The sequence below is a fragment of the Manis javanica genome, chromosome 6 (assembly GCF_040802235.1).
Source record: "Manis javanica isolate MJ-LG chromosome 6, MJ_LKY, whole genome shotgun sequence".
Taxonomy (NCBI): domain Eukaryota; kingdom Metazoa; phylum Chordata; class Mammalia; order Pholidota; family Manidae; genus Manis; species Manis javanica.
In genome coordinates, this window is record NC_133161.1 from 36265379 (window position 1) to 36289707 (window position 24329).

At 39.2% G+C, this 24329-nt stretch overlaps 1 protein-coding gene across 3 annotated transcripts in view; it reads left to right on the forward strand.

Annotated features, from left to right (window-relative positions):
- DOCK4 (dedicator of cytokinesis 4) overlaps positions 1-24329 on the forward strand; it is a 401868-nt gene that overhangs the window by 184321 nt on the left and 193218 nt on the right. For all 3 annotated transcript variants that reach the window (XM_037027398.2, XM_037027395.2, XM_037027396.2), the window contains exons 6-8: positions 2531-2679; positions 6186-6270; positions 12619-12770. In XM_037027398.2, coding sequence (XP_036883293.1) covers positions 2531-2679; positions 6186-6270; positions 12619-12770 — 386 coding nt within the window. The remainder of the gene's footprint in view (positions 1-2530; positions 2680-6185; positions 6271-12618; positions 12771-24329) is intronic.

The following is a 24329-nucleotide window of genomic DNA, read 5'->3' on the forward strand; positions in this document are numbered from 1 at the left end:
CAAAGATAACCAATCCAGGATCCTATGCTAATTGGTAAAGCCTCAGTCTAAATCTAGATCTGCTGCTCCAAAACCAGTTTGAGGTAAATGAAAGTTTACCTTTCTCTAAAATACTAAAATAGCCATAATTAGCTTTTTGCTACATTTCTGATACATTGCAAGAATTTTTAAATAATGTTTTATTCCAAGTGTTTAATACTATACCCTACCTTTTTCATTTAACATTAAATCAAAAACATTTTTCATATTTCCGAGTACTTTTTATAACTATCTAATTTAAAAAATCTGGTTGTTAAAGAATCATCATCTATGACTTAGCTGTCAAACCAGGTATGTGCTGTTTTCATACATTAGTAGGCAGGTCAGGGCTGCAGTGTGTCAGTGTCCCTGCCCCCCTTCCCTAAAGAGGAAGCTGACCAGCTACTTTTCATTTCATAAAGGATCCAGCTTCCTTCTCATTTCAGCCTTCTTTTAAACTTAAGTACTAGAGGACATCATTAGAAAATCAAGCCCATCCTGCTAGAGAACTGCAGAACACCTTCCCCAGGAGCAGAGCAGATGACTTCCACACTGTGGCAGTCAGTACAAGAGGAGGCTGGCTCTCTGCTTTGCTGCAAAAGATTTGGCTTATTTTATATTTCTTATGTAATTTCTTATGTAATTTCTTCGACTCCAACAGACCTTTCTGACCACTGACTCTGTCAAGTTTTTCTTGATCTTACCTGCTTATTCTTTTATATGACCTAATATAGAACCTACCTCTCAAGATTCACAAAAAATACCTCCTGTAACTCAAGGTATTCATTCATTCATTCTCCCGCTGCTGGGCTGCCCAAGGCAGACCAAGCCTTTGTGGCTGGGAGCTCACACCGGGTGGAGAACACAGACACCGAGCAGTGGATTGCAGGAGCATCACATTACATGCCCTGTGGCGACTTGCCTGGGACTGTAGAACATGAGTAAAGAGTGAGAAGAAATAGAAGAACAGGCTCCAGAGAGTACTTTAGGAGTTGAGAGGGGAGCAAGATGATTTATATCTCTGAGAACCAGGATAATGTCATGGAGAATGCTTCTTACTGTCCGGCCTGAACAGTTAGGTGAAAATGCCTCAAGTCACCAAGTATGGATAAAGCAGAAGACATATGACTACTTTTTAAAATAAAAAGTGTTGTGACTGAGTGTCTTTACCCATCACCTTGACCTTGATAATTCTGGAAGCTTATTACTGTAGAAAACTATAGGTGACTGATAATCTCAATACTTTCATACCACTGTTATGTCATCTACTAATAATTTTTGTAGGAAGTAAAAGCATAGCTTCTAGTTAAGGAAGATGATGAAGGGTAAATAAGGGTTTTTTGCCTTGAGTGCCTCTGTGTGAGAGATATCACCTTAAGTTTTTATAAAGACACAATATTTGTAGAGGGCTTATTCTGTGCCAAGCTTGTAACAATAAGAGTAACAGCTGATACTTACATGATATTTATTCTAGGCCCGGCATTGTTCTCAATGTTTAAATATATTAACTCATCAATGCCTACAACCTTAACAGGTAGTTACTATGATATCCACTCTACAGATGAGAAAATATTTGGCTAATAAACTGCTAAAGGTTCTTCAGCCAGTAAGTGGAGAAATTGGATTGCAGGTCCAGGTATTTGACCCTTGAATCTGCTCTTCATTACTGTACTCTCCTGTTCTCTTTGCAAACTCTCTCTCTCTAGTCCATAAAACAACCTTATAGGAAGCTTGTACTCTCTCTGTTTTACAGATGATAAAACTCACTCCCCAAACCTATAAAACTAGTAAGTGGCAAAGCCAGGATTTTAAGCCAGGAGTTTAACCTGTCTTCTTTCCACTAAGCCACCTCACTTGATGAATTACACAGAAGAGTCTCTCAAATCTATGTGAATGTTTAATAAGTAAGAAAGAACACACCATTTTTTTAAAGGTCTGAATACTGACCAGATAGTAGCAGCAAAAACCCGTCAGTTTGAGAGCCCTCTATGTGCTCAGCTTCTGATGGGAAATACAGTAAATACCAATGTACAAGCAACAATTGAAAACCAGTATTTTTGATTGAGTCAGCCTCATTGCATGAAGCCATGGTTCAGAGAAGGGAGAAAGAATGTGAGTAGGAGTTGTCCGGAAAGATTCCCGACAGAGGGGAAAGTCAGTAGAGTTTGGATAGAGCAAAGGAGGACTTGCTGCGGAAAGGGAGGCAGCGTTGGGGAGTGCCGGGTGTGGGCGTGTGGTAAGGACGCCGGTAACGCAAGGTGTCTTGTGTTGGGGAATCTGAGAAGGGAAGCTTGATTCTTGGACAGGAGAGCACATTGTGAAACTGGATGAAAGCGTTCAGAGCAGGGTGTGTTTAAGGACACGAGGGGAGAGTTGGTCTGTGAAGGGCGTCTGTCCAGAGTAGTAAGCATCTAGAGGGGAAGCAGGACTTGCCTCTCCCTTCCCTTTGTGGTTACCTCGCATTCAGAGTGGGGACTGACTACAGGATCTCCACCGCTTACCTGCTTCCTAGAGAAATGAAGGCGATCTCTTCCACCGGCTGTGGCACATCATGAATGAAATCCTGGATCTGCGGCGGCAGGTGCTGGTGGGCCATCTGACCCAGGACCGGATGAAGGACGTGAAGCGCCACATTACCGCCCGCCTGGACTGGGGCAACGAGTGAGTACCAGCCTCTGCAGGGATGGCCTCTGGTGGCGAAACCTGTAGGTGCGAGCCACTACGTGGTAGTATCTCCACAAGACACCAGATGGGGCTAGTGCGAACAGCCCCGGAGGGGGCTGAGGACCGCATCCTCTAGGGCTGGCACAGGCACTGGCATGTGCCTGTTCTCTGGAGCCCTGTGTCATCTGATTGTGTGCGTGTGTTCACCGAATATAAGGTGTTCACAGGGACCAATCAGATATGGCTTCTGCTAAAATAGGTCTTATTTCCAAATAAGACGTTTAGGTTTAGCCATGTGTATTTGCTTTTAATACATAGTGTGCTAATAGGTCACCAGAGTAATCCAGAGGAAGACGCCAATACTAACAGCTTCTCTTAAGGGTCTTAGGGCAGGTGCACAGTGGGGTCCTTCATTATTGCCTGATTCTGCCTGTGTGTGTGTATTAGACTCTTTGAGGAGCTGCTTGGAAGAACTCAGTAAAAAGCTGTTTGGCTAAGATCTACTTTTAAATAAAATGAAATGACTAATCTAAAATAACAGCCAAACACTTTAAATAGTTAATCTAATCACTTAAAACTCTTATTAAGGCTGATATTGTGCTAAGTATGAAGGCTGATACTGTGCTAAGTATGAATGTTAATGTGTGGGTAAGAAATTAGAATAAGCCGACTTTGACTATGATCCTAGGTTTGTGCAGGCTTAAGTTTAAGGAATTTAAAAGGTCTCTCATATCTACATTGCCATATACTCCCTTCCATTCCTCTCCCCAAATCCCCATTTGCTATTTGGACCTTCAGAGGACCTCAGAGCAACAGAATAAAAGAAAAGCAGGCAGAAGAGGAGAAAATAGCAGGTACATCAGAGAGAAATTTACCTCTTACTAAATCAGAAAAACTGATTTGAAACAGAAGTGCTGCTTCCTTGAACCATAGGAAGTCACTTTATCAAAATCCAGTTTTGATTCCTGCCAAGATTGACTCCTACAGACATGGATATGTGAACCTACTAACACATTTGAAACCTTAATCTCACCCAGAGTACATCAGCTATTTTGTTGAGTAAGATGTGCCGTTCATCCTTTTACAGATGAGCAATGGCACAGCCCTAATATATATGTATCTAGGAGATTCATGCCTTGTGGGGAATAAGACACCAGTGCAGTGTGGAACGGCAACAAGACATTGGACCAGGAACTCTGCTTGTTTTTAAGATGTTAGGCAAATTCCTGAGCTTTTCTTAACTTCATTTCTTCACCTGCTGAAGCAGTACGTTGAACTAGAGGAGGTCCAAGGGCCCTTTTGGCTCCAAGGGCATTGTGAGTCAAAACATGCAGTATTTCCTGAGAGAGCAGATTTGCCAGCTGTTTGCACGGAGCCTGCAGTCTTGCTGCGTGAGACAGAGTAGGACTCTGAGATTTAGATCTGAAGGCTGTTTGAGCAGGACCTGTGCTGCCTGTCTTTCATGTATTTCTTTTCTTATTTTGGAAAAAATTTGAGATTACGCTGAATTATTTTGGCTCTTAGTAGCTGGTAATCCTTTAAAAGACTAGTTTGTAAATAGGAAGAAAGTTGGATAAAATGAACTGTTCAAAAATAGCTTAGAAATATAGAGCAGGCAAGAGGATGATACTTTTTCAGTTTTTGGAAGGAAGATTGATCACAAAAGGAAAGGGAAAGGAAGGAAAAACGTTAATCATGCTGGATCATGACTCAGTTTTGACTCACAGAAGTTCTAGCTTGTACTTTGTAGTTCTGTGGCTAATTTATAGTAAGTTGGTGAAACACTGATGCATGAAAATGAGCAATATCATTTATATAGATCATCTTCAAATTCAAGAGTTTTCTGAGGCCTCATTCTTTTTTCTCTGAATTTCTTTGACCACTTGTTTAAAAATGACTTACAGCATACAAATTGTGCATTTGCCTCTAAGTATAAATTAGTTTTCTTACTGAATAGTGCCAAGTGGAAAGCAAATTCAGGTAACTCTTTTGCATATTAAATTAGATCACATTGCCTTGCAAAATTATCTGTCAGTCAGCATGTAGATCCCGAGTGTGTTCAATCTGAAGTTGTATGTCCAACTGTTGAAGAGTGATGAAGAGAAGCCCTCTGGACGTGGGAAGCCTGGAGGGGAGGAGAAGGTGATCTATCTTGTTTCCTAATGGGGCCATCAGAAGAAGTGTTCTCTCCTGGAAGCCTCAGACATAGTCAAAACAGTGGCATCTCTTTCTGTTTCTGTTTCCCATCCAGTCTTTTGACTTTCATTCTAAGATTATACAAGAGAGGGATCCATTCATCTTTGCTTGCTGATGTCCCGGAGCAGTTTAGCAATTGAGCTGACATGAAACTTGACCCCCTCCCCATGTTTCTCCCACAGTGTCTCACCCCTGGCTTCCCAAAGCTTGACTGTTCTCCTTCTAACTTGTCCCTTCCCTCTTTGCCTCATTTCTTCTTCTTATTTTTAAAGCACTGCCCTGTTTCTATTCTGTGAGTTAAGAAACTTCAAAAACTGGGAGGGCTAACGTAAGGATATACCTAGGTATTAACAACACCAAAAAAATAGGAACAGGTAAAACTCTCCACATAGCTAGGGCTCCAGGACCAATCAAAACATTATGAGAGAGAGATTTACAGGCTTCTGCGGCACCAAAGCCCAGGAAGGTTTGAGAGCCCCCACCTGCTGAGTTGGTCTTATTGCCTCACTCTGCAGTGATGTAGATCAGCTTCCCTTCATGTGTCTTTTCTTCCGTCTTGCGCATGGCTGATGGTCTCTGAATTTCCAGGTTCCAGGTCTCAAAGAAGGAATCTCACTGACAGCCCATATCTGTTATTCCTATTCAGACTGAGCGTTTTATACCAGCCACCCCTGAGCTGCTGGCTAGTCTATGGGTCATCTTGTGCTCTGGCCAGATGTGGCTGGGGGAGGGGAGATACCAGGTGACTAGGTCTTCTTATTCATCTCCCACCTCTCCCAGCAGGGAATGTGGGTCTCTAGGCCTAGAACTACGCTGCCTTAGTTTCTGTCCCTTGTCTTTACTGAGTTTCTCCTAATGACTGATCCCAGAACTCACCAGAGATGAGGACCAGGCACGTGTTGCAGTGATGCATGTTAGAAATGTGTCACCTCTGGATATAGCTAGGTGGTGGAGTGCCAGGCCAAATCCCAAAGACCAAACTTAGCTCTCATTTCTAGAACAAAATTATATCAGTAGTTTCCACCCCCCAGAGACACTTTGGTGGTGGTGGGTTCTGTTGTGACAGTTTTTAGGGTGCTGAAAGCCTGCCTTTATCACCTTCTGTTACTGAAGTTATGTCCCTTGTCCAGCCTAGTTACACTGGCTTCTCCAACCATGGGAACAAGTTAATGAAAGGCAAACAATATGGGTGAGCGAAGCATGGTGGGTAATCTATCTAGTTTCACAGTGCTGTAGTAAAAATAACTATTTTTAACATATGCTTTAGAGGTGACCTTTTCTGCAAATGTGTGCAATTTGTTTTTTAGACAACTGGGACTGGATCTGGTGCCTAGGAAAGAGTACGCAATGGTGGATCCTGAAGATATCAGCATTACTGAGCTCTACAGACTGGTAGGTGCAGGAAACCTTGGCTCACAGCCTCCCTGCTAATTTTGTGGTTTCCATGGTACTCTCCATACTTGCTTGATTTTATAAGAACAGAATGTTCCAGGTTTAATTTGGAGCATGTAAAGAGAATTGAGAACTGAGGTGACCATGCCCCAAGCACAGAACTGAGGCACTTTGCCTGTTTCAGAATGACCTGATATTCTCCACTGAGCCTCCTCCTCCCAGGCACAAGGGAGGACATCAAGAGAAGTTCTTTCGTTTGTCTGTGTTCTTTTTTGCCTAGTCTAGTGACAGGCTTACAGGTCGCATATGTTGATCCATTGTGCTTCAGGACAGTGACTAATGGTACCCAGTTACTGCCACCACAACATCAGCCCCCTCCTTGCTCCCATTAGCACTGTATGCACAGGCTACTGAAAGTGTCTCCAACTACTGGTCTTATCCCCACCCCTCCCAGACCCCAATCCATTCCTAAGTGCTTAAGCAGGTTAATAACCCTAAGAAATGTGGTCATATTGCCCATCATGGCATCGCCTATGACTTGACTTTTCTCTTTGCCTGGCATCTAGGTTCCCCAAATCTGGTCCCATATGCCTTGTATTCTTAATACTTGTATAAAACTTAGCTAATCTCTTGATATTAACTAAGTGCTTTTAAAACCCCAACTCAAAGAAGAATGTGGTTGGGAAGGGCTTTCAAAGGCCATTGCCCCAGGCATAATTTTACTCTTTTAAAATTTGATATAGTTACTGTGGCATCTTACCATAATGTGCCAAGGAGGAGCGCCTGTAGTAAACAGGAGACTCCTTTTTGGAAGAGGCTGCCTCTTTTTGGGTAGCTTTCCAAGCTTACAGAATTCTTCATAGAATAGTGGGATATTCTTTACAGGAGATAAAATGTGGGAAAAAGTCATCAGTAAGTACATTGGGGCTTATGTCTGATTTGAGAAAGCAGTTCTTAATACTAATTTCATGTTTTTCCTTAGTCATTGATTTTTTTTTTCAGATTATGTATACCTCATTATGTTGGAATAAATTCTGTTTTTGTAGAGAATTTCCCTTACGTTGAGCTTCTTGAGAGTTATGTTTCATTCTATACCCCTTTGTGGCATCGGTGCCAAGCAGGGTACCTGGCATACAGCAAAAACACAGAGGTCAGTTGAAGGAGAAGCAGGGAGGAAGAAAGGAGACAAAATAAGAGTATTTCAAGCTTAAGTCATCACTAATTCTTAGCTTGTATAACAAAATCTGTATATAGTAGTCCCCCTTAGCTGCAGGGGATTTGTTCCAAGACCACAACAGATGCCTTTCCTTGACAGATGTTTGCAAGCACTTAAGCATTGCATTGATTTTCATTCATTTTTCATCTTTGTTTCATCCTTATTAGAAAGGCAGGATGGTAACAATAATTGATACCTTATATGCTGAACCTTATGATTAGATTTGGCTGTGTTAACTGAAATAAATAAATAATAGAAGCTTAGATGTTATAGAAATTTCTTTCTTTCTCACAATACATAAGCGCAGAGGCAGGAAGCTCTGGGCCTGTTGATGGTTTCATGGTGCCAGGAGTGATACGGGCTCTTATCTTTATTCCATCAAGGACACTTCCCAGTACCATGTGATGGCAAGAACTCTAGACTTTACCTCTGTTTCCCAGCAGTAGAAAGGAGAAAGATCCCTCTCAGTTGATTCAACTACTTTAATGAGCCTCCCTAGAGATTCCACACAACACTTGCACTTACATTTCATTGGCCAGATCGTAGTTACATCCCCATATGTAGCTCAAGATGTCAAATATTTGACAGACAATAACCATGTGTGATACAAATACATTTTATTTTCCCCAGTTTGATTTTTGTGTGCCTGTTGTTTTATCTCTGTTCTTTTCGTTTAATGTCATATATAAGATGGCAAATTGATTTCCTCTCTTTCAACATTCCAGGTGGCTGCTTGGAGTGCTACTTTTGTAAGCTTCTGGGGTTTCACTGGGGCTGTGGTTTCACAGCAATGACTGCTTTTGGTGGGAAAGATTACTATTGACTAGCAGTGACCACCGTTGGAGAGGATCTTTAGCATTTTGTAGCTCAAATCATAATCCAAAGTCTTCATTTTATGGGTGAGGAAAAGAAAACATTGTGATTTTACATGAAAACTTAATTTCTCCTTGGTAGTTGTTGCATTTTAGTGTTTTAAAGTAAAGACCATAGCCTAAGACAAACCAAAGGCTTCAGTAGGACACGTTCTCTTTCTTAAGCCAGCTTTAAGTTCCTGTTTCTATCCCAGCCTAGCAATCCTCAGGTATTCTGTAGCACTTGTCTGCTCAGTGCGATGTAAATGTGGCTGACAGCACTGACTTCACCAGGGAGAGATGGCAGGCACCACCACCAATCCCTTGTTTTAGCCATTTATTGTGACTTACAGATCAAAGAACATGGCTACAAGAAAAAAATGACCCAACAGCGAATGTTTCATTAATTTTTTCAACTCCTCTCCATTTACTATGTCTTCTCTGTGTCATATTTGAAACACAGGTGTTTGCATCTTACTAAATCCACATTACATCATTAGGAAAAAAGTCTTGCTTTAGGTTTTTGATAGCCCTGTTAGCAGATCTTTCTCACCTAATTGTGCTCATGTAAGCAGTAAAAAGTGCTAAACCTCACAGTGTTAACATATGTCCACTTAGGAAGTTTGGTTTACTGCCAAAGGCTAGATCTTAATCCTTCCATAAATAGAGAATCTTATTATCTGAATTCTCTGTTTAGTTGTGCATGCAGAATATCTTTTTAGGAACCTTTCTTGGTTTTAGAAGATCATGTGTCTTGCCAATGGGTTTCAACCCCTGGCAAGTTCGCTGTGGATTCAATGTGACCAAAGAAATTGACAGCAAAATGTTCTTTGGGATGAAAGTGTTTATTACCGGGCTTGTTCTCCTGGCGGTAGGTCGAGCACTATAGTCTCTGCCTCCACCCAGAGCACTGGGCTGAGCTCTCTCGATAGTGCAATAAATAGTTTATTGCCTAAAGATGTGGAACCGGTAGCCTAGCAACAGGCCAGTTACATCATCAGGTGGTTTAAGTTCAGTAAGGATCCTAGCCCTAGGAACCCCAACTTCCCCACATCATATTAGCTGCTTGGTTTGTGATCCTTAGTGAGTAGACCAGTGATTCACAAACAGAGACCAGGGGACATTTGGTAATGTCTGGCAACGTTTTTGGTTGTCACAGTTGGAGATGATGTTGAGTGAGGGCAGGGAGAGGTGTTACTGGCATCTGGTGGGGAGAAGCCACAGAAAGCATCTGAACATCCTACAAAGTCTGGGAGAGCCGCCATAACAGAGAAATATCCAGCCCAAACTGTCAACAGTGCTGAGGCTGAGAAACCCTGGTGTGGACAGTTCCCCAGTAATTAATGCCTGATATGAGTATTAAAAATGTGTGTCATTAAATAAATCTTTGGAATGAATCTGTTTCTTTTCCCAATCAAAGGTCCAGTTAAGCTGTAACTGGTAACTAGTACAGTTACACTATTACTAGAGTTACTGGTAGGTGCCTTTGTAATCATAAATTATTTCAGAGATGAATTTTTGTCTGTGCATTATAACTACCTACCAAATTATAGGCCTTGAAGTGTGAACATGCCTTTTTGATTTTGTTATTGTAATAATATTTTCACAGAAATATTTTTAGCAGTACCCAAAAGTAGTGAATTACCAAGAGATAAACAAGTAATCATAACTTAAATAAGTCCAAATCCATCCCAGATCTAGAAGGTTGGTTATTAAGAGGAGATTTCAATGCCAGAGATTCCAGTGCCATTTGTGAGAGAAGACTCCTTTTACATGTGCAAATGTCAGAATCAGGCATGCTTATTACTAGCAAACATGTAAAGACCAAAGGTTTCAAAGGCAGTGATTATACAAAAGATGCAACAATACATTTTCCAGTCAGCTGTGCTTTGCATCTCTTTGCATACGATCTCAATCAGTGATTTTTCAACCCTCATTGCACATTAGAATCACCAAGGGAGCTTTTACAACTACCACTGTCTGGACCCCCATCCCTTAGAAATTCTAATTTAATTGTTCTGGGATAGGATGTGGGCATAAGTATTTTTTAAAAGCTCTCTTGATGATTCTAAAGTGCAACCAAGGTTGAGAATCACTGATCTAGATATATTGGATTCTTTGCATGAGTAAGGGAGCTAATTTTTTTTCCTCAGCTTTTAGTGAATGTCATGATTGATGCTAGGAACTTTCTTAGCACTCGTTGAGGTAAAGAGCAGACCCCTCCTTGAAATGGTCTTTTCTTAAGGTTTTTATACTGTGTTTCCAACTCTAGTCTTTAGTAGCCATTCATTTCTTCATAGTAGGTTGTGCTTTGTTATCCTGAACTTTTAAGCAAATCAATAAATAAGTTGTCAATTCAGAAAATAAAAAGATCTAGTTTTATGAATGTATGATTCTTCTTTGGCCCAGGGTAAAAAAAATATTTTTAAGCACAAAATAGAGCCACCTTCATAGTAAACAAGGCAGAATTATGCCTTTTTCTAGAGGTAGAGTATTTCTCTGCAGGGAGCTTTTTCTAGTAATTATAGTCAACATTACCACAATGCTGAGGTCCACTTCAAAAGAAAATGTACTTACTTTTCACTTTTACAGAGAGGTGTCCAGTGGACCTGTTGTGTATACAATGATTCTAAATGCATTTGGTTAATTGCATTTTGTAAACTGTTTACTTTTCAAGTTCAAATTAAAAGATAAAAGCATGGAAAACGTTTGGTGATTTTATACTATTTCATTTCCATCTGTAAATTTTTGATGGCCTTTCTTGCCTTCAAATGTTGGTCAGTCAGACAGTGGTTACTGAAGAACCACACTTAGAATCGTAAAAAGATGGATAGTATGGAAGTGGGGTTATCCCCTAGCAAAGGCTGTGACTCCATTGGTATGGAGTTAATTCCTAAGCTAATTTTTTTAATTAGTCAAGGGATCCAAAACAGGTGGCCTCATTAGTAGTCTGTGTTAGGACAGCAATAATCCTCCACATTCTTAGCACCTGTCCTGTTAACACCCAGGCCTTGGCACATGTTTTCCCTGTGCTCTGACCTGAGTCAGTTCTACTCAAAGTGCAGTCTGAGAACTAGCGGGACTGTGGACTGTTTGTAGGTGTCCAGGTATAGAAATGGCAAGTAAACATTTATAAGCCTTTATAACATTTGACGGTACTATGGCATTTTTATTGTATTTAATGAAAACATCAGCCTGCAGTAGGCGAAGGGGAGAAACAGCTTGGTCCTTTGCTTCACGTAGTTTGAGCCGTCCTGTCCTGGGTGGTTAATAATCCTGCTCTCTCTTTAACTCTTGGCTCAAGTGTCACTCCTGTCACTGCCCAGATGCAAGTCAGATTCCCCCATAGAGACTGTCAGGATGAGCTGGTTCCTCTGCTCCGTTCATCACATCACACTGCAGTTTTACATCTGTTCTTGTGACAGTTTGGCTGATGTCTGCTCCCTGCTAGCAGATAAGCCCCATGAAGCTAAGGGCTCTTTCTATTTTTGCTCAATATCACTTTTCCAGTGCTTGGTATGTAACAGATGTGTGTTGAATGAATGGTTAGCCCCCTGTTCTCCTTATCCTTAGAGTCTTTCTTCCTTCAACTTATGAAAATTATCGTTTATGGTCCTGCCTCCCAAGTGTAGCCCGGCTAGCTGTATTGAGGACAGAAATTAGTTCCTACCTTGACACCTCACTGGCTTTCCTAAGTTCTTAAGTTTTCCCTATAGCTCCATAGCATGTCAGAAACACTTTTTTTTTTTGCTCTAGTAATTGGATATCATTTGCCACAGCCTGTCTCAGAAACCTGCCACAATTTTGCAGTTTAGTATCCTTCAGAAGAACTTCTAGTTATGGGAGATGTGGAGTTGTAGCTGCATTGTTCAGCTCTCGTCACTGAAGTGATCACTTGGATATAATTAAGTCTGAGTTTTAAAAGATGACTAATAACTTGTTCTTACCTTGTGAATTGATGAGGTAATCATAGAATCCTTTGAACTTCATGCTGCCTGAATCTGCTCTGTAAGTTGGTAGCATTTTAACATTAATGATATAAACAGATTCGTAAAGCAAGATTCCTTGATGGCCTGCAAACTTTATAGTGTCTTATTTTAGAAGTTGGAAGAAAATTTGGAATTTAACATCCAACTGGATACCAAATCCACAGCAAAAATAAAAATTATTATAGCACAGAATATCATTATAGTCACACCATAGCTAACAGTTTGTTGGGTCCCATTATTTTTGTCAGTGCATGCTGATCAATGTTTTTGTTGTTGGCGGGGGGTCGTTCAGATGGAGCATCGGCATCGGAAGAAAGATACCCCAGTGCAGGCCAGCAGTCACCACCTCTTTGTGCAGATGAAGAGCCTCATGTGTTCCAACCTGGGAGAGGAGCTCGAGGTCATCTTCTCCCTCTTTGACAGTAAGGAGAATCGACCGATCAGGTAACTGCGCACAGAGATGTGACTTGAACTCCTTAATGTTGGAATGGTGGATATATTTGCAATTGGCAAGCTTTAGGATATATGACCTTGTACACTTCCTCTATCAGCCTCCATTTTCTCATTTGTAAAACTCAGTGAATTTCTAAGCTGTCTACATTCTGGAGGTTTCCACAAAAGTTAGAGGGGATGAGGCATACCACAGTTCTTTGAAAAACTCAGAAGGGTTGTAGAATGGTAATTATTATTATTATTGAATGAAAGTATAGATTGATACCAGGCCTGTCATTTCTTTGAGTTGTTTTGTATTGATAATGCCAGGAAGAAAAGATATCTCTCATATTTGAGGTTTGTTTGCTTGTCAAGGGCAACACATTGCATTTTTTCAAATTTTCAGCTAACAGTTACATTATTCTTTATCCTGTCTGCATCAGATGATATCAAGAGATGAAGAAATACTGCGCAACCTTCCCACTAGAGTTTCAGAGTGGTGAAATGCTGCAGTTTTCATGTTTTCTTTTTTCTTCCTCAGTTTGCTGAGTCCTGCCTGTTGCACTTCTCTGATGGCAGTTTTGAATATTTAGGAAACACAGTTTCCTAATGTTCTGATTGTTATCCAGAAGTCTCAACTGGTAACTTTTTTATGTTTAAAAGTTTTTTATGCTCATTTTAAAGTTGAGCACAAAACACAACATCTTTTTTTTTTTTTTTTTAGAAATTATTCTTTTATTAATGACAAAAGCAAAAATGTAAACAATGACATTTGTCAGGTGAATTTTGGACACCAAAATAATCTGTTCCGTTTTTGACAAAGGTAGATTTTCCAAACTGAATGAAACATAACTGCTTAAAAATTATACCTGGAAAAAAAAAAGATTAATTGACTGAACCCTTGAAATTTAATCAAAACCGCCACATGCTGGTGAGCAAAAACCAGTTTTACTGGATTCCTTCTTAATGTTTAAGGATGTGAAAACGCAGTTAGTACAACTGCTGTTCCTACTGACTGCATTTGACATCTCAGTGAAAATTCTACCCTCAGAATTCATATATATGATGGAAATTACTGAAAAGATTTAGTATAGATAATTTTTTGACATGTAGACACTGGGCATATGCATTATCTTTTCCATAACCCTGCCATAACGTCATCTTTTTTTTTTTTTGAGAGGGCATCTGTCATATTTATTGATCAAATGGTTGTTAACAACAATAAAATTCTGTATAGGGGGGGTCAATGCTCAATGCACAATCATTAATCCATCTCAAGCCTAATTCTCAACAGTCTCCAATCTTCTGAAGCATAACGAACAAGTTCTTACATGGTGAACGAATTCTTACATAGTGAATAAGTTCTTACATGGTGAACAGTACAAGGGCATTCATCACAGAAACTTTTGGTTTTGATCATGCATTATGAACTATAAACAATCAGGTCAAATATGAATATTCGTTTGATTTTTATACTTGATTTATATGTGGATCCCACATTTCTCCCTTTATTATTATTATTATTATTATTATTTTTAATAAAATGCTGAAGTGGTAGGTAGATGCAAGATAAAGGTAGAAAACATAGTTTAGTGTTGTAGAAAACATAGTTTAGTGTTATAAGAGAGCAATTGTAGATGATCAGGTGTGTGCCTGTAGACTATGTGTTAATCTAAGCTAGACAAGGGCAGTAATACATCCACGGATGCAGAAGATTTCTCTCAAAATATGGGGGGTGAGGTTCTAAGCTTCACCACTGTTGTTCCCCGATTTCTCACCTGATGGCCCCCCTGCGACTGTGCCTGTCTTAGGTTGTTCCTCCCTTGAGGAATCTTACCCATCTCTGGCTAACCAGTCATCTTCCGGGGCCATACAGGGAAATGTAAAGTTGGTTAGTGAGAGAGAAGCCATATTATTTGAAAAGGTTAGCTTTTTACTTCTTTGCAGATTTATGCCCTGTGGCTTCTATGCCCAGCACTTGTCTCGAGGTATCTTTACCACCTGGAGGAATTATGATACTCGGTAAATTCGATATGAGGCACAAATTCTATTTAAGGGTTGTAATTAGGAAGGAAGAAGAAAAGCTATAGAGGTAGCATATGGAAGAAAACATGGGAGGATTGATTATTTCTTTGACATATCTTCTTGTAGAGTACCTTAAGCATGTATAGGTTTTAAACTACTAACTTGCACACACATATTAACATAATAGGAATACAGTGACATAAACAAAGCAAATCTATAATTACCAGCCATCTCCAGTGAACACACAACATCTTTTACATTATACATTTTAATTTAAATTTAGAACTACAGTTGTATCACACAAATCACACATAATGACCCAATTGTACCATGTTTAAAAAATAATAATACTAGAATGCTTGGACAGTAAGCCACATATCTTATTTTATAGACACTAAAATGATCCTGGAGTATTTCTTTTCTGGTAAAAACAAAAAGATTTTTTTTCTAGGAAATATGTGTGAAGTTTATTTTTAATGCATTTGTAGCCATAAAATCTTTGGCAAATTATATGTGAGTCATTATCTACTAGTAAGTGTACATTTTATTTCTTGACAGTGGACTGTGTCTGTAGAATTTAAAAGTGGTGTTTTTGTGCATCAAGGACAATTTATGAGGTGTGGAAATAACAATGGTAATACAGTTTCAAAATCTACTTTCTACGCTATTAAAGGAAATGAATAAGTGAGTTAGAAACCTTTCCCCCTTCATAAATCAGCACTATTAAAAAGAGAGGATAAAGGCATGAAAAATGGATCCAAGTTACAGCTCAGCACTTGCTTCAGAAATATGAAAGATTATTTAGGGGTAAAACCTGCTGACACTGAAGCATGTTGTAGAGAGCTTGGTTTCTAGGTAGTTTTGTTTAACAGAAATGCTTATAACATTATCTATAATATATGGTCTCTAAAATATTTAGTGAACTATATGGAATGTAAAAGGGAGACATGAGGTCACTCATTTGTTCATTCCTGTTAAGCTAGTTTTGGGGGAATACAAATTCCCCTTTGACACGAATGTTCAAATTGCATTGATATAGAGTGCTTTAATTATGATTAGTATTAGCTTGTCTTTCAATTTTGTCTTGTTATAAACATTTTCAAATTTTCTAAAGCATCCTTTTAGGTTTTGATCAACAGAGTTCCTCTCATTTTATTCCTGTGTGCTTGGTGAAAGTAGGAGAATAACGTGGAAACAGGGTACCCAAAATACTGTTTTTGTGGCCCCAGGTTCAGACCAGGAGCTGGGCCTTTTTCCTTTTGTGCGATGTGGTTGGACTACTAGATGTGCCTGCCTCCCTCCCGCCCTTCCCTCCTCTCTCCTTCCCTGCCTTTTCTTCCTGTTTCCCTTCCCTGCTCCATTTTTCTTCTGCCAACACACTCCTCTGATGCCCCACCTGATGGGTAACACCCGCAGGAGAAATCAAGTCTGTATCCCTCACCCCTGCTTCTGTTCACCGAGTTTGGCCATTGGCCCTTCCCTCCCAAACTTATAATCACTGTACGGATGGTTGGCAGAAGAATGAGGATGAAGGTACCCACTTACTTGGCATTTGGAACAGCCTAAGATTAATTTTCTTGACTTCCTGAGGCCTCAGGCAGCCCAGTGATTATCCTTTTAGGGAGTGTTCACAGCCTGGCTGTGAGGGTAGCTTTGGTTCAGACCACACAAGGCAGTGTCACCATCACCTTTCAAAGAGGCCTTAGCTTGCAGAGATCTGGAGACTAACTTGGTTCTTGTCTCTGCAGTCAGCACCACTGCCCTGACCCCTTTACTTACCTCTGTCTTTTCCTTCATCTTGGAACTGGTGACAAGTCATGCTTCCCTCACTGTGTCCAGCACAGCTAATGAGTGTGAAGGATTGGCCTCTTCTCAGAAAAAGGTGCTATAAATGTTAAGATACAAGTTTAAGGCATCATTGTGTTTCTCTGTGTGCCAAACAATGGCTGCATTGGGGGATATGCAGGTGTTTTAAAATCGAATTACATCTCTTTCTTAGACTTTTTGTTTAGAAAACTTCAGACGTAAAAATGTAAAATCGTGTCTTGAAGTCCCATGTACTCATGACCAGCTTCAATAATGATTGACTCAGGGCTGATCTTGTTTTAACCACATCCCTTTCCAGTCCTCCTCTTTGCCCCCAGACTATTTGAAGGCAAATCCCTACATAATACTATTGCCACAGGCAAATATTTCAGAGTGTTCCTCTAAAAAAGAAACTCTAAAGAAATTACCACCTAAAAAATTAATATCCCCTTCACATTATTAAATACCCATTTCTAGTCAGTATTCAGATGTCCCTTATTGACTCAAATATTGGTTTACAATTTCCAAAGAAGGAATTTAAGTCCATTTATTGCAGCTGGCTGATCTGTCTTGAAAGTCATTTTCAGCTATAGTTTCCCTCTGTCTCTGTCTTAAATTCCTTATGTCTATTTGTTGAAGAAACTGAATCATTTGTTTTTTTTTCTTTTTCAGAATTCAAAGTGCAGTCCAAACAATGAAAATAGTAGACAACAGTTGGCGTAGTTAAGTGGATGCTTTTGTTTTTAAATAGGATCATTAGTCCTGTAATTTCCAAAAAATAAAATACATTCTATATTATCTTTATGGCACTGTCGTGACTATAACCCCAGGAAGTTATCTTGTCCAGGTCTAGGTGGAGGGGCCAAAATGCACAAAATCAGCGGAGGTGTGGTCAGGAAAGGTGTAGATGTTTATTCCTCTCACAAGGCAGATAACTGGCTAGGACTTCCGGTTGAACTTCCTTCTTCTAAAAAGCCAACATTTATTGGGCACTAACCATCTCCCAGACTTCATTCTAAATGCTTTACCTGTGTTAGCTACACTGGTTGTATAGGTGAGGAAGCCCAGGCACGGAGAAGTCAGGTGACTTGCCTAAGCTCACAGGACCGGCGGGAGGCAGAGCCAGGCTGCACACCAACTGTCTGGCCCAATGCCTGCCCTGCAGCCGCTCCCCTGCTGGTCTCAGCCACGTTCCTCCTCAGCGCTTCTGTGTTTGTCTGGAAGTTTCCATTGCTGAGCAGTATTTTACTGGGTTGAATTAGAGCTTCAAAGACTGATAGTATTAATAATAACTTGTTCTAAATTATTGATAATGATAATACTGAAACTAATACAGGGCCTTGGAAATATTCTATGCTGTAGAAATTGGTTTTCTGAATTGAGTTCTTCTCAAGTGCTTTAAGAGCCAAGTAGCACTGGCTCTTGCTGAGTGCCAGTGATAAATATCCTAGGTTTGGTCCGTGGGCATGTCGAATGCAGAAGGAGCCACCCTGTGAAAATGATCACCTTCTGATTCTCTCAGGGAAACTGTGAAGCATGGGGTATCTCCTCAGTACCAGGAAGGATACGTTTTCTGACAAAAAGTTAAAACAAATCGTTACTGAAGCTGGGCCATACTTAGAAAACCCATCAATTTGATCTCAAAACAGTTTCTACCTGAAGGAGACCCAGTATGTCAGCCTCTGATGTGTGTTGCAGACCCTCTTGCTGTAAGTGTTCATAAAGATTTAGTCCTATTCTGACAGCATCCGGCTAACATACACCTTCCTGTGCTTCTTTTCTGGTTTTTACTTGATCCGTTGTTTGTAGCAGCATCAACTCAGAATCCCCTGAGGCATAGCTACCCTGGACTCAACTATCAGCAAAATACACTTCTATTTATTGAGTTTTGTGTGGTCTCGACATAATTTCTCACAATAAAAGCTAATTTAGAAGCAAAAAAAAAATGTTTGCCAAATTAAGTTTTACATGACTAAAATGTTTTTAAATAGTATCTGTCTGGTTGGAAGTTTGATTTTCCCCGTCTGTAAGGGCATAGCTGGACAAGTCAGGGAACCATTTCCCTTTGATTTTATTTGATTTGATTCTTGTCAATTCATTTAACACTTATATAATGCTTATGATGGGCCAGGTACTGTCCTAAGGTTTTTAAAAAATATTCATTTATTTGTCCCTGTTAATCTAATAACAACCTTATGAGGTCGGTACTATTCATATTCTCATTTTATTGATGGGATCACACTTGTCATAGGTCACACAACTTCTGTGTGATGAAATTGGTATTTTAACATGCAATGTGATCAGGTATCGGGACTCTTACTCACTTTTCTACCTCCATTCTCATTATCTTCAGTATTTATAACATTCTATTATCTTTCTCAAGTGGTTTTTACTCACCGGTGTGTAGTAAGGGGTCTGTTGAGTTCTTCTCAAGTACTTTAAGAGCCAAGTAGCAGTTTCTTAAGGAACTGGAGTGGGAGAGACTTGAGCTTGTTAAGAATTGACTAAAAGGGTCCAGTAACAAAGGAGAGGCTACATGCAGGGGAGACGGAAGTTATTGCTGGATTAAGGTCCTTTAGGAGGCTTCAGGAAAAAGGTTTGAGACTGAGGTGGGGAGATTAACCATGGGCCAGAGAAAGGGAAGCGTGTGGATGTGCACACCTGAGGTATAGGATGGGGAATATCAGGTGCCTTTTTTTTTTTTAAATAAGTCAAACTGCTTAACATTATATGCTATGATTGTCTCTGGCTTTCATTTAAAATTGACCATTGCACTATTTGGTAATATAAATAGTCAATTGTGTTTACGCTTACCATAGACTGTACACCTATGGATTTGTGTATTAATTCTTCTTTTCTGTAAAGGATATGGGCCAGTGAATACAGTATAGTTCACTGGTTGCTTCCTTAAAACTTTCATTACTTTGCTCACTGATATACTGTAAAGCTTCATTAATTAAAGTTGTAAGCTTGTTTCAGGACTAATCTATTACTGTATTTTATCCTCATCACTAGAATATATTTAATAGGACTAACCTATTATATATATTTAATACCTCTAACAGGTTCTCAGCTTAGTATACAGCTGCTCATGCAGGCAAACTGCTGGCATGGGCTTTATTTTAGAAAATAGCAGGGTAGGACTTATGGAAAAAGTCTTATCCTGCTGATTAAATATAAAAAGGCTTTTCATAATAATTAATTTAGATAAAGCTTACTTTCTATTGGCACCTTAGTCACATTCTGTCCTGAAGTTATGTATTTTTTCTACTATCATATAAGTAAACTCTTCATTTTCCTGGAAAATTTCCTTTCCATATAAATTTTATATTGTCTGCAATTACCTTATTTTTAGTATATCATTCCAACTCTGCCATTTGAGAAAAAGGATAAGAAGTGAAAATTATTGGTGAGGCAGATTTTTTTCATATGGATTCATACTGAAGTATGAAATATATCTGAATTCATCTCCATCCTCAAGACACCTATCTTCCTTTCCCTGGGGGAGGCACCGCTGTGTAGTATATGAGTGGCCCAGCCCTGGTATCAGAGGGTCTGGATCCAAATCCTTTCCTTTGCCACTCCATAGCTGCATCAGTTGGGCAAGTTAATTCATGTCTCTATGGATGTTAACTATCTGCCAAATGAGGATAATAATAGTACTTTCCTTGTTGCATTATTTGGGGATTAAATGAGATAATACATATACTTCTTAGCATAATGCTTCACACCGGGTAATTGGTCAGTAAATATTAACACTAGTGATGATGATTTTTAAAAATCAAACCAGAAAATACACTTTTAACATAACCAAAAGTGATACATGGTATTTTGTCTTGAATTCCTAAAGAAATCATATATTCCAAAGAATTACTGTTGATTTTTTAAGGTGTATGTTATAGTTAACATAAGATTTAGAGAGATTTACTAGTAAGCAGGTGGAATGACATCAGGGATATGATTTATTTTAAAATACTTCAACAGGAAAAAAAAAAACAGAAAGAATAAAGGGATAGGAACAAGTGTGGCAAAATTGAATGGTTGTGGATTTCCTGTGGAAAGTATATGGGTTCTTGGTTTAACTTCTAGCATATAGTGTACAAGATTAGTGAATTACCTCCTTAAAATGCATTAAAGGTTTATGTATCTGGGCAATAAAGCAAAGAGGGCAGGCATTTTTTTTCAGTCTCTTTAAGGAATACTGGTGTATTAGTCTGGTCTAGTCCCCATGAATGGTCTGGATTCCTTTCTGCCTGGAATAACATTTCTGGGTTCATATAAACTGATAATATTTTTGATAATGTATTTGACAAAGATCTAGGATATTCAGTATTTTTAATACATACATTATAATAATATTACCTTTACTGCATATGTTTTGACTCATATATGAAAAGCAAAATAGGTTGCTTTTAGAAGATTAATAAAGATTCTGTGAGAAGTACCTTATATGCTTAAGTGAAATCCTCTGTGTACACAAGGCTCACCTTCCCTGAAACTCTTGAGTTAGTATAGGTTAGTCCTCCTAAAGGTGAGGAAATGCAGTGGTTGAATTAAATGGCACATTCCCTCAAACTACTCACTTGTTCACTCATTTAGTTGTTACACAAGTGCATAGGAGTGACTGTTGTGTGCCAGCAGTGTGAGACCCAACTGGAGACCCAAAGGTGAGTCCCAGAGCAAACGGCAGAAGGGATCCAGAGCACAAGTGAAGGAATCTACTTTGAAAAGGAAAAAGGACAGTTATAGTATGGGAGGGAGGGAGGTCAGAGCAGTGAGGTGGTCATAAAATGTTGAGATGGAAAAGAGAGACTGGGTATGTGGCCTTGATCTTTTTTAAGTAAAGTGGAGAAACAAGTTTTATGTATGTGGGCAGTAGCAAGGTCAGCTGCCTTAGTGAGCAAAAGAGAGAATGAAAGGGAGTTTAGGGCTGAAAATGATTTGTAGGACAAGGGAAGCAGACTGCACGAAAGTTCGATAGGAAATGAGTTAGTGAGGGATAATAGAATTGCTGAATGTGGTGACAGCCCTGCTCAATCTAAGTTGGTTGTGCATCCTGGCTCCCAAGAAAAGACAGCTTCTGCCAGGGGTGCTCAGGAAATAGGCATCAGAAGCACATGGTGGGGCTTGAGACTGAAACATCATAATTGGAAAAGAATGAGAAGATTTGGAATCTTGTGTAATGAGGAGGAGAATCAAAGAAATTACAACCAGAGCTTCCAGTAGGTCTCTTCAGAGGTTGATGTAATCTAATAATAATAATAGCCTTTTCATTTTTTAAGTAAAGAAATCATGTTTCTTTGGAAAAACTCAGTTACTGAGAAAATCTTTTCAAGAACTTATAGAAGGGAGCTGTCAGAATAGTTATTCAGTCCAGACTAGGAAAAATGCTAATGTTTTTGTGTATGTGTTGTAGTACATAACACAGTTAAGAGAGCAGAAATGATTTTTTAATTCTCTGAGCACTGTGCTAGAATTTCTCATTTCATACATCATTTACAACTTATCATAGTATGAGCACACAAGTTCAGCATCTATATTTTCACATAAATTAGGAACATTTATTGTTTTGAATGTTGAATGATAGTTGGCATAGCTCTCTTTTGATAGTTTGATGTTATTAAACTAACTGAGAATTGTAACCTCTCCAGAGCAAAGCAGCAGTGTAGGGAAAAGGTCTGACTGGATGCACATGCAGGGGGTATAACTCCATTTGAGACAAAAATAGATGAAAAAGGCATTTTTAGAGGTCCTTCTTGGGTTGTGGCAATATCAACTATTCCATACGGCCCAGAGCATTTCCTGCCATGTCTAGACATGCTGGCACAGATTTCGCTGTGGGTGTCTGTACGGCAGTGACCGGCAGTGACCTCCCCTCGGGCCTCCTGTGTAAGGCCACAGTGGCTTTCCATTCTCCCTCTTCTTTTTGTCATTTGATTCTTCCAGCAGGTGCATGAAAATTGGGATTGTTGTCACCTTGGAGTTAATCACATTTTGTGGTTCACTCCCCCTTTGGTCACAGTTCTGTGCCACATTAAAAAAAAAACACACACAAAAATAATTGCTTTTAGATGTGGCAATATTGTTAATAGGAGAGATTTTAATAAATGGACCAGGAAGATTAAAATAACCAAAGAAAGAACCTGATTGATGCAGAAAACACCCAGGGTCTCCATGATCCACTTTTTCTCTGTAGCATTTTAAGAGCCATACAATTCCAATTATTTTTCAAATTGTTAATTACTACATTATTATAATAATGAGTGGCTGGAAATTTGAAGTGGCAGAAAACTGAAAACTAATAGAGTAAATGGATTCAGAATGGGCTTTCTCACTCCCTTTAGCTCTAAACACTTATTCAGGCTGCTTGTCCCTTTTTACTTAAATCGTCCAGTGTTTTAGAATGTGACCAGATGGTTATGCTTTTCACCAGCATGCTGGTCATTTCTGTCTTCCTTTCTCTGCTCTGTACCTGTTCCCTCTGAATAAGTTGTGGTCATACATAGCAACCCACCTTGCAAGGACTTCTTTGATATTCAGTGCCATTTGTTCTGGGAGACGATTCAATATTGACAAAGGAGTTATTAATGATATGGTCCTTGTTAGCCCCTTTTCTGAAGATGAGGCTTTGCCTATCATCATCTTGGAGGTTCTCTGTGCTTTGCAGAGGGCTTGGCTTAGGGTGGGCATGGAGTCACTTCAAGGAAGCTTGCAAGTATTTCATTATAGTTGAGGGAAAGCATTAAAAGATCATGCCGTTACTGTCTTCATTTTGTTATCATCCTCTACTCCAGTGGGGATATACTTATCAATAAGAGGGAGAACTCAAGGTGTCGAGGGCATCAGAAATGGAATTATTCATGAAGTTGTTGCATGTTACTTTGTGTGAATCAGAACTGTGCTCTCATACTTGTCTCAAGGGAGCCTTGGACATGCTAAAAAAATTGAATAAAAATCAGCAGATAAACATGTAGTATCTTCTAAGTATTTCTATTTAGAGATTTTTGACTACAAGTTCAACAGACTGTATCTTCTTTTTATTTCCATTCAACATCATAGATTACACACTGTTACTGTTGAATCACTGATGTTCAGTCATTCACCAAACTCATGCTCAGGGCCGGGCACTGATCTGGGCACTGGGGACACATAAATGAATGAAACAGAAAAAAAATTCCTGCCCTCTCAGAATTCTATTGCTATTCAAAATATTATTAAGCTTTCAGTTGAGAAATATTTTTAAAGGCCAGAGTTTCTATATAATCTCATTGTATAGTAACCAGTATGCTGTTTTCATTTCACAAAAATGTTCATGATATCTAAAGCAGTACTTCCTGACCTTTTCATTGCCTAAAGCTCTTTTCACACTTGTGAAAACTATAGACCTCTACTGAAAATAATGTACCTAGTCTCATATACATTAATATTTGTGTTAATCCATTTAGATACTTTGTAGCTGCTGGGTTAAAAAAAAAAAAAGGCATTTGACCTTAAGTCCAATTGCATGTGTCATCTAGCTAATAAGTAGTATTGAATGATAGTTTAGATCATTTTCATTTTGTAAAGATGTAATGGATATAAAATCTGTTAGTAAGCTGTTGTGACTATTAGTAAGCTGTTGACAAGAAATTTCGTTTTGGCTGATGTTCTTTTAAAAATAAAACATCTTTTTGAGATAATAAAATGCATGAAAGATTTATTATATTTACAGTTTTTGCAGGTCTTGAATTACTTAGATTT